General features: G+C 43.2%; 1 protein-coding gene across 1 annotated transcript in view; it reads right to left on the minus strand.

The window, feature by feature from the left end:
* LOC109921814 (rho guanine nucleotide exchange factor 6-like) overlaps positions 1-11,679 on the minus strand; it is a 120,724-nt gene that overhangs the window by 45,917 nt on the left and 63,128 nt on the right. The window contains exon 4 of the mRNA XM_048605250.1: positions 4,147-4,268. Coding sequence (XP_048461207.1) covers positions 4,147-4,268 — 122 coding nt within the window. The remainder of the gene's footprint in view (positions 1-4,146; positions 4,269-11,679) is intronic.

Genomic DNA, 11,679 nt, shown 5'->3' on the forward strand with positions numbered 1-11,679 from the left:
GGATCCTTTACATTTGTCAGTCGCTGTCGTAGGTTGGTTGTTGGTTTGTGGTGTACCCTGACACCTAGGGATCTGAGTAGTCTTGTGGTCACCTCTGATATGTCCTTGATGTATGGTAGGGTGATTAGTGAGTCTGGTTGTGTGTGGTCTGTCTGGGAGGTAACAGCGGATTGTGCTTTTTGGGTATTCATTCCTTTTGAAGACTCCATAGAGGGGCTCCTGTTCTGCTTTGTGTAGTTCTGGTTGCTGCAACATGTTGTGGCCTGTTTGCATAATGTCCTGATGCAGCTCCATTTGTGTGTAATTGAGTATTTTGTCCGTATGTGTGGTATTTCTATACACGCTAGTCGGGACTTCCCTGTTGTTTTTGCTTTCTGCCATTATGTCCAGGAAGATAGTTGGTTGTCGTTCTTCTCTTCTTCCATGAATTTTATCTGGTGAGCATGTTGTTTAGGTGTTTATAGGGATGTTTAACTAATAAGTGGGGCAGAACACCAACGTTTCACCGGAGGCGCACTGACGATGTTACCTAGCACGGTGACAAAACGTTTGCAACCAAACCCATCGGCTCGGCGAGCAAGTCTACATCCTCATCCACAACACGAGTTACAAATCTTCTTGAAAACTTTAGCCATTGCTGATTGTTAGAAAAACCCATCTGGTTCACTAATGTTCTTTAGGGTAAAATCCATCATCCTCACCTGGCCTGGCCTACACGTGATATCAGATCCACAGTGATGTGTTTGACTCTTAACTCAATTAGGGTTAGGCAATAACGCTGGTCTAGCCAGCGACACCCACATCTCATGAACAAATTTAAAAAAGAAATCACCTAGCGAGTCCGAGTTGCTGCAGCAACATCTGGTGCTGTATGTGAGTTGTATCTGGAAGCCCAGGCCCCAGCTTTTTCCCATGACTGACCAAGAATCTCCCCTGTTCTTAAATGCTGCCATTGGCAAGCATTGGAAGAATTTGGAAGGTAGTCATCTCCCTTGGCCATTAGTTCCTGGGGTGGGTCTCAAAGCCTGACTCAAAGGCATGGTCACTACCCATTGTGTCATGAGACTCCCTACAGAAACTGTGAGACAATCATAAAGGAGCAGCAAAGGTATACAGACAGACTAGCTGAGCGAACAGCAAAGTGGCAGATACAGTGGAGAAGTGAGAGATTATTCACTTTCATAGTAAAAATAGCAAAACAGAATTGTTTTTAAAAGGCTTGAAATTTGGCAACGACGCCTTGGTTTGTGGAACTGTGGATGGCAAAGGTCATCAGCCCACTGACAACTCTCTGATTGGTTCCAAGGTAGCTGGACAGGTTCTGGATGTGAATGATACAGTGAGAAGCTTTTGGATCTCTGCAAGGAGTTTTTGCTCTCTCTCTCTCTTCCTACTGGCACAAAATTAAAACCAGAAAGCTGGCCTGACCACGGCTAACAAGGAAAATTAGGGATAGTATCAGAACCAAGGAAAGGCATACAAATTGTCCAAAAAAGCAGCAAACCTGAGGACTGGAAGCAGTTTATAATTCAGCAAAGAAGGACAAAAGGATTGATGGAAGATGGGGAAAAGACCGCAAGAGAGTAAGCTTACTGGGACCATAAGAAATGTAGATATGTGAACAGAAAAAGATTAGTGAGGTCAAATGTAGGTTCCTGACATCAGGGAAGTTATCAAGGGGAACAGAGAGATGGCACACCAATTAACTACATACCTTGGTTCTCTTTTCACAAAGGGAGACAAAAATAACCTCTTAAAAATGTTGTGGAACACAGTCTAGTGAAAGGGAGGAACTGAAGGAGATCAGTATTAGTAAGGAATGGTATTAGGAAAATTGATGGGATTAAAAGTTCAATAAATCCCCAGGAACCAATAATCTACATCCAGGTGTACTTAAGGAAGCGGCCCTCAAAAATTGTGGATGCATTGATGGTCAGCTTTCAAAATTCCGTAGACTCTAGAACAGTTCCTACAGATTGCAATGTAGTTAATGCAATCCCACTGTTTAAAAAAGGAGGTAGAGAGAGAATAGGGAATTATAGACCAGTCAGTCTGACATCAGTAGTGAGGAAAACGCTAAAGTCCTTGACAAAAGATTTAGTCGCAGAACAGTGACAGGATCAGACAGAGTCAGCATTGATTTACGAAAGGGAATTTGTGCTTGACAGATCTACTGGAATTTTTTTTGAGGATGTAACTGGTAAAGTTGATAAGAGGGAGCCAGTGGATGTGGTTTTCTTGTGCTTGCAGAAGGCGTTCGATAAAGTCCCACATAAAAGAGATTTGTGTGTAAAATTGAACCATGTGGGATTGGGAGTAAGGCACTGACATGGTTGACAGACAGGAAACAAAGACTAGGAACAAATGGGTCTTTTTCTGAGTGGCAGTCAGTACTTTGACCCCAGCGATTCACAATATATATTAACGATTTAGGCAAGTGAACTAAATGTAATATCTCCAGGTTTACAGATGACACAAAGCTGGATGGGAGAGTGAGCTGTGAGAAGCTTGCAGAGATGGTGCAGTTTGATTTGGACAGGCTGAGTAAGTGGGCACATGCACAGCAGATGCAGCATAACGTGGATAACTGAGGGGCAATCCACTTTGGTAGAAAAAACAGGAAGGCATGAATAATTGGAAATGGGGAGGTGCAGTGAGACCTGGATTTCCTTGTATAGTAGTTTGTCTTTATTCATTCACGAGATGAGGGCATCGCTGGCTAGGCAGCATTTATTGCCCATCCCTAATTGCCTAGAGGGCTGTTAAGAGTCAACCACATTGCTGTGGGTCTGGAGTCACATGTAGGCCAGATCAGGTAAGGATGGCAGTTTCCTTCCCTAAAGGACACTTGTGAACCAGATGGGTTTTTCCGACAATCAACAATGGATTCACAGTCATCATTAGATTCTTAATTCCAGATTTTTGTTTTATTGAATTCAAATTCCACTATCTGCCATGGCAGGATTCAAACCCAGGTCCCCAGGACACTCTCTGGTCTCTGGATTAATAGTCCAGTGATAATACCACTAGGCCATTGCATCCCCAACTGAAAGTAAGCAAGCAAGTGCAATAGGTGGTGAAGATGGTGGGCCTTCATGGTGAGAGAATTGGAGTACAGGGGCAGGGATGTCTAACTATCATTGTACAGAGCCTTGGTGAGACCACACCTGGAGTATTGTATGCAGTTCTGGTCTTCTTATCAGAGGGAGCAGATGGAGGAAGTGCAGCGAAGACTTACCAGACTGATTTCTGGGATGGCAGGATGGGCGTATGAAGAGAGACTGGATCGGTGAAGACCAAGTTCACTGGCATTTAGAAGAATGAGGGGCATGTCACAGAAACCTATAACATTCTAACAGGTCAGGACACAGTAAATTCACGAAGGATGTTCCCGATGACCGAAGAATACAGAACTAGGGGTCACAGTCTAAGGATATGGGTAGATCATTAAGGACTGAGAGGAGAAGAAATGTCTTCATCCAGAGAGTGGGGAGCCTGTGGAATTCTCTGCCACAGAAAGTGGGTGAGGCCAAAACATTGAATGTTTTCAAGAAAGAGTTAGTTACATTTCTTTTGTCTAAAGGATGAAAAAGGCATGGGGAAAAAGTGGCAACAACTGGGTTTTAAAGTTGGATGATCAGCCATGATCATAATGAATGGTAGAACAAGCTCAAAGGGTGGAATGGCCTACTCCTGTTACAGTTTTCTATGTTTCCAGGAAAATGGCTGAACTTAAAGCCAGTGGCTTTCTCCATCCGTCATAAATGTCAGCTAGTCACTAATAAATCCAATTGGGAATGGAGAGAAAAGTCTTCAACCAGAGTGGGGAGAACGTGGAACTCACTGCCCCAGGGAGCAGGGACTAACCAGAGCCGGTGTGTTTACAGGGAAGCTGGATTAACACAGGGAAGAAAGGAATAGAATGGCATGGGTGGCTGTGGGGTTAGGAAGAGGTTCATATATTATAGATCAATTGGTGAAAGGTTCAGATACTGTGCTGTGCATTTAATGTTCAATTTGGATTTACACTCGAATGATCACAAGAAGAAGCCAACAAAATCAGAATCATTTTCAAAAGGAAATTAAAAACTGTGCACAGTACCTCGGCGTTTCCTTTCAAAAGGACTTTCAAAGGAGATATATTACCAGGTTTTTTGATGGTCTCCGCAGAGCTCTGGATGCTTTCGATGCAGGTGCTTGGGAACTGCTGACAGAAGTGGCAGAATTACTGTGATGGGACGAGAAAGATGGACATGTCCTTCCTCGTTCTGTTTTAAAACAAAACATAAAAGGAGGGCTGAAGACCAGAAGCACCAATTCCCAGCACATCATCAAATGATGACTGATATTTACACAGCAGCTTTACCAGATTCAAACAGTTCAAGGTGATACACCACAGCATTTTCAAACAAAATATCATAATGAGAAACATGAAACCATAAGCTACAAGAGAAATAGGCCATTCGGCCTATCAATTCTGCGCCACCATTCAGCGAGGCTGCGGCTGATCTGATAATCCTCAACTCCACATCCCTGCCTTTCCCCCATAACCCCGCCACCGATTTCCTTACTGATTAAAAATCTCCCTATTATCCATGTGGATAAGCAGAACCACCAATTCGACTGGGACAACACCAAGATCCTGGGACAAGCAGAGACAAGTATGGGAATTCCTGGAAGCCTGGTACTCCATGAAGAAAGTCATCAACAAACACACAGAGCTCGACACCACATACACTCCACTGCGAAGGAAAACCGGAAATGAGGTAATCTAGCTCAACGGGCTCCAGAGTTTAAATAACAGGCGGAAAACACAACAGCGCTTCATCAGAAGCTGCACTGATGATGTTACCCAGCAGGGTAATGAAACGTCTGTGGGAAAACAATGAATCAGCTCGGCGAGCCAACCAACCATAATATTCAACATCTTCTCAAAAGCCAAGTGAACCTTCTCTGATGCCAGTATATCTTTTCCTCGATAAGGGACCAAAACAGCTCTCAGAATTCCAGTTGCGATCTAAATAGTGATTTGTAGATTTTTTGTAGATTTAGCAAGACCTCCCTATTTGTATACTCCATTCCCCTTGAAATAAAGGCCAACATTCCATTTGCCTTCCCTACTGCCTGGTGAACTTGGATGCTAGCTTTTTGTGACTGATGTATGTTCTAGTAACATGGGTTTGAATCCCATGTGGCAGATGGTGAAATTTAATTCAACAGAAGTCTGGAATAAAAACCTAACCCAATTGTGACCATGTAACCATTACCTAATTCATTCACTATTGCCCTTTAGGGAAAAAGAAATCCACTGTCGTTACCCTGCCTGGGTCACATGTGATTCTGGACCCAAAGCGATTTGGTGGATTCTTAACTGCCCTCTGAAATGGTCTAAGCCATTCATTTTAAGCACAGTTAGGGATGGACAATAAATGCTGGTCCAGGCAGAGATGCCTCCATCCCATCAAACGATAAAACACAGTAGCGCTTATCTGCTGTATAAAGCCTGCCTTTACTGGTCAGTGCATTGAGTATAAGAGTTGGGAGGTCATGTTGTGGTTGTACAGGTTATTGAGGAGGCCACTTTTGGAATACTGCATGTTCAGTTCTGGTCTCCCTGTTATAGGAAGGATGTTGCTAAATTTGAAAGTATTCAGAAAAGATTTACAAGGATGCTGCCAGGGGTGGAGGGCTTGAGCTATAGGGAGAGGTTGAATAGGCTGGGGCTATTTTCCCTGGAGCATCGGAGGCTGAGGTAATAGAGCAATACAAGGTCATGAGGGGCAAGGTCTTTTTCACAGGGTGGGGGAGTCCAAAACTAGAGGGCACAGGTTTAAGGTGAGAGAGGAAAGATTTAAAAGGGACCTAAGGGGCAATTTTTTCACATAGAGGGTGGTGCGCATATGGAATGAGCTGCCAGAGGAAGTATTGGAGGCTGGTACAATTACAACATTTAAAAAACATCTGGATAGGTATATGAATAGGAAGGGTTTAGAGGGATATAGACCAGATGAGGCTGGATTTATTTAGAGTATCTGATTGGCATAGACAGGTTGGACCATGCTGTACAGCTCTATGACCTTTTGGAAATCCAAACATTTCACATCTATTGGCTCCCCTTTATCAATGCTGGTTGTTACCCCAAGAAACAATGATAATAAATCTGTCTGGCATGAATGCCCTTTCATGAAGCCACATTAACTATGCTTGATCAGATCATGCATTTGTAAACGCTCTACATCACTCCTAATGTCCTCCAACACATTCTTAATGACAGTTGGTAAAGTCACTGGCCTATAGTTACTGTTTTTTGATTTCCTTTCTGAATAAGTTACTTTGGCAGTTTGCCAATACAATTATTATTAGATATTAGGTCAGATGATCAAAGAAGCTCAGTCAAAGAAGATTTTAAAGGACGTTGCACAAAAGAGAAAAACATTGTAGAGAGATGGAAGGTTTCCTGAAGCAGTTCCAAAGCTTAGGACTCTGACAGCTGTAGGTAGGATCACCTGTGGTGAAGCTGTTAAAATTAGTGACGTTTGAGATGCCAGAATAAGAGGAGATTTCAGGGAAGTAAGTTGGGAGGATTGCAATCGTCAGGGACAGTGCTGTAGAGAGATTTCAAAAGAATGAGAATATTAAAAGAGGTGCTGCTTATAGATCACATAACATAGGGTAGATAGGTGAATGGAATTTGGTGTATGTTAAGACCACAGCAATTCAGCTTTCTTTACTTCAGGTTAAGAAAGGGTAGAATGTGGGAGAGCAGTCAGGAGTGCGTTGAAATAATCCAGTCTGGAGGTAATGAAGGCATAAACAAATGTTTCCGCAACACACAAACTGAGGTGGAAATGGGAGATCTCAGTGATAAAGGGAGATCTTTATTCCCTCAGGCCTGACAGTCGTTCTAAAAGTGAATTCACCCAAATAACAGCCTGACCTCCTGCAGCAAAACAACAATGCATCAGCAAATCAGAAGTTTGAGGACGCCCAAAAATTCTTTTAAAATTCTAACCTGAAGATGCAGGCAAAGCTGAATTTCCCAGTTCCGCTTGTGGTCTTGGGAAGGTGTTGGTGAGCTGCCTCCTTCATCACCTCAGCTGGTATAGTGAAGGAGCTCCAGGTAAACTGCCTGGTTATACTCTAACAGAACTGGGACCATATGGTGACAATGGTACAAAGGAGAAACATTAATGTTGAACCTCGATTCTTAAACTCCTACTTAGAAGAGTTGGTTAATGACCCTTGTTCTCACTAGCAACACACATTTTCCAGACCCGAATAGAACAGAATAAATGCTCAGTTCCAGAAGGTTAATTTGTTCAGATTCCACAACTTCCTGCCATAGCCTGTTCTAAATTCTAAGCAGATGTGTATAGTTCTAAAGCGTACATTCAGATACAGTGTCTCACTCAGCAATGCACTTCCCTCTGATTCAGAACATTGCAGGTTCAAAACCCAGCTTAGACATTTAGTACATAAGCTAGATGAGCAGGATCTGTTGGCAGCTCAACTCGGAACGGGAATTTTGTTTTGCTCTTCATGGGTACTGCCAGGGAGGCTAGGAATTTCCAACATCTTCTGTATTGAATAATACATTATTGTTTGTAGGACCTAGCTGTGCTCCAATTCGATGAATGTTTCTTACCTGTTAACAGAGACTGCAGATCAAAAGAACTTAATTGGCTGCAGAGCGATTTAGGATGTCCTGTACTCAGGAAAGGGGCAACATAAATGCCAGTTCTTTGACCTTTCTCTCTCACTCACTGATGGTCAAAGCTGTAGACACATATGCTGGAGGGATAGCTCATTAATGAAGCAGCAGAAGGTGGTTGGGCCTAGGATACTACCCCGAGGAACTCCTGACTGACCTCCAACAACCACAACCATCTTTCTAAGCGTCAATTATAACTCCGACCAGCAGAGAGTTTGCCCCCTGAACCCCAGTGAATCTAGTTTCCCTAGGACTCCTTGATGCGACATTTGGTTAATGCCACAAAATCACCATCTATGTAGTCATGTGCTTCCCCAGCTAGGAGAAAGCAGGACAGCCCACTTTTAGAGCATCTTTTCTTGATCCTTCCACATTTGGGAATGAGCAGAGGGTATTCTGAAGAATGGTATTCAGTCAAAGATGTTTGCCCAAAGACACCCCAGCTCTAACAAGATGCAACAAGCTATCATGACCAGGACCACCTTGCCACTTCAGCCTTCTTGTGTTTTTGTTGGCGTTGAGTATTAGAGTGCTCCTTTCACTGTTCTACTGCTGAAGACTTTTTGGATCGCATTTTGTCCACTACCTCACCATGACCTTGCACCTGGGATAGCCCTATCAGGAGCAAGGAGATCCCAATGGATCATCAGACACTGAAGAGTCTCCACCAGGTCAAGGTGATAATCCTCAGAAAGACTAGTTGTAAAGTATGCTCAAATGACAGCATAGGCCCAATGGACTGAATGGCATCTTCTACACTTGCAAGAACCTGTGAGCCAATACAGAGAAAGACAGTGATGAAACCAACAGGACACAACTTCCTTTGAATACTGGCCTGTTGTCAGACCTGATTTTTCATTAGAGGCTGGAGGGGTAAGAACAAGAATTACAGTCCTCTAAAATCACCTGACTGTGTTCAACTGGTTCAACAGTAATTTTTTCTTTATTCATTCACAGGATGAAGGCATCGCTGGCTAGGAAACATTTATTGCCCATCCCGAGAGGGAAGTTAAGAGTCAACCACATTGCAATGCTCAGCAAAGCCACATATCTGGAGTCGCATGTAGCCAGACCAGGTAAGGATGGCAGCTTCCTTCCCTAAAGGACATTCATGAACCAGTTGGGTTTTTCCAACAATTGACAATGGATTCACAGTCACCGTTAGATTCTTAATTCCAGATATTTATTGAACTCAAATTCCGTCATCTGCCATGGCGGGATTCGAACCCAGGTCCCCAGAACATTATCTGGGTCTCAGGATTAACAGTCCAGTGCTAATACCACTAGGCCATTGCCTCCCCCATATCTCTCCCAAATCATCACATACATTTATCTATAAACTCACAGGAACAGTTACTAAATAAAATTTGACACTGAGCTACTCAAGAAGATATTAGACATAGATTTTAATGAGTGTCTTAAAAGGAGAGACTGTTTGGAAAACAGAGAGGTGCAGATGACAATTCCAGAATTTTGCATACAGGCAACTGAAGGTACAGCCACCAATGGTGCAGCAATTAAAATTTGGGGTGAGCAAGTCTCAGGTGCAGCGCCATGGTGGCAGCGAGGAATTGAGGCTATTCAGGGATTTGAAAGCAACATCTCCATTTAAAAACTGTTCATCAGGGTGCCAGTATAGATTGCAGGGGGAGTGTGGTGCTAATAGGTAAACAGGACCTGGTGTGAACTAGGACACGAGCGTCAGAGTAGAATGGCAATATTGAGGAACAACGCTCAGCAAAGCCACATGATCAAGTGCCTCAAAGCATCAAGTTAACCTTATGTTAAGGTTAAAGTCTCAGACCTCGGTAGGAATGATCACCCAAGTATTCTACAACAATTCACAATAGAGTATTTCACACAGACAGGGTAACAGTGAATTTCAAACAAGTAGGCTGCAATGGAATTATTGCATTTGTCTCCTTTTAGGATCAGGAATTAATCCAAAGAATTAACATACTGAAGAGAAACAAAACCAATTAAGTGGTAATACAATAAACTGGATTAGATATCCTGTATGTTTACAGATATTACTCATTGTGCAATCATGTTTGTGCCCACACACAGCTGAAGTAGATTCATGCCCAGAAAGTGACGGCAGATAATTCCAAAAGAGGATTGAAGAAACCAGCAAAAACTATTCAAGCTGATCCCCGGTATATCTGTTCAGCCCCATTCTCCAAGGCCAGGGATTTAGTACCAACTATTGGAACCATTCTCCTCACATTTCTAGGCAGTCAACTACCAGGTTTTCCAAAGCTGTTTATGATTGATTAATTAAAACAATGAATATTAAAGCTGCCAACTATAAACCATAGCTCACACAGCAGCACAAGAACACAACGTCGCTCCAACAGCACTTCTTTGCTTCTTCCTGTCCAACACCCCATCACTGCCACCCTGTCAGAGGGTCAGTGCCGAAGGAACGTTGCCCTTTTGTAGGGTCAGGAAGTGGCATTACTAGTAAAGGAGTATCTCAGCTGCACTGAGGGAGGATACATCAGAGGACTCATGCAGCAAGGCAATTCAGGTGCACTGCTTTTTATCATTTACATCAATGATTTGGATGTGAGCACAGGAGGTATGGTTAGTAAGCTGCAGATGACACCAAAATTGGAGGTGTAGTGGACAGCGAAGGAAGTTACCTCAGAGTACAACGGGATCTTGATCAGATGGGCCAATAGGCTAAGGATTGGCAGATGGAGTTTAAATTTAGATAAACATGAGGTGCTGCATTTTGGAAAGGCAAACCAGGGCAGGACTTATGCACTTAATGGCAAGGTCCTGAGGTGCGTTGTTATAAATTATTTATAAATTCTAAGTAAAAGATCTAAAGGGTCACACCTCATCAGTGGTATGACCCTTTGACCTTTTACTTATAAATTCTGTGTCTGATACTATATCTTTCACTAACACCTGAAGGAGGAGTAAGGTTCCGAAAGCTTGTGTTTCCAAATTAACCCACTGGGCGGGAACCTGGTTGTGTGATTTCTAACCTATAACTCAGGAACAGGAAAGGTGAAATCACAATGCAGGGGCTATACGACAGGCGTCCCAACAGCCAGTGGGAGATACAGGAGAGAATATGGGGAGAGATTTTGGCAAGATATAACAACAGTAGGGCTGTTGTGGTGATTTTAACTTCCGCTATATTTACTGCAACTCACTTCATGCTGGGGGCTTGGATGGGGCAGAATTTGTAAGGACCGTACAGGAGTGTTTCCTGACACAGTATGTAAACAGTGCAACCAGGGAAGGGTTACAATGGAACAAAAACAAAGTTGCTGGAAAAGCTCAGCAGGTCTGGCAGCATCTGTGAAGGAGAAAACAGAGCTAACGTTTCAGGTCCGGTGACCCTTCCTCAGCACTGGGTTATACTGGACCCACTTTTGTGAAATGAGCCATCCAGGTGAGTGAAGTTCTAGTGAGGGAGCATTTCAGGAGTAGTGACCGTAATAACGTGAGTTTTAAGACACTCATGGATCGGGAAAACAGCAGACCTCGGGCGAAGGTGTTAAATTGGGAGAAGGCGAACTACAACAAGATGAGGCAGGAACTGGAGAATTTTAGAACATAGAACATAGAACATTACAGCGCAGTACAGGCCCTTCGGCCCTCGATGTTGCGCCGACCTGTGAAACCAATCTGAAGCCCATCTAACCTACACTATTCCATTATCATCCATATGTTTATCCAATGACCATTTAAATGCCTTTAAAGTGGGCAAGTCTACTATTTTTGCAGGCAGGGCATTCCACGCCCTTACTACTCTCTGAGTAAAGAACCTACCTCTGACATCTGTCCTATATCTATCACCCCTCAATTTAAAGCTATGTCCCCTCATGCTAGCCATCACCATCCGAGGAAAAAGGCTCCCACTGTCCACTCTATCTAATCCTCTGATCATCTTGTATGTCTCTATCAAGTCACCTCTTAACCTTCTTCTCTCTAACGAAAACAGCCTCAAG

Source organism: Rhincodon typus, chromosome 14, assembly GCF_021869965.1.
Source record: "Rhincodon typus isolate 14 chromosome 14, sRhiTyp1.1, whole genome shotgun sequence".
Classification (NCBI taxonomy): domain Eukaryota; kingdom Metazoa; phylum Chordata; class Chondrichthyes; order Orectolobiformes; family Rhincodontidae; genus Rhincodon; species Rhincodon typus.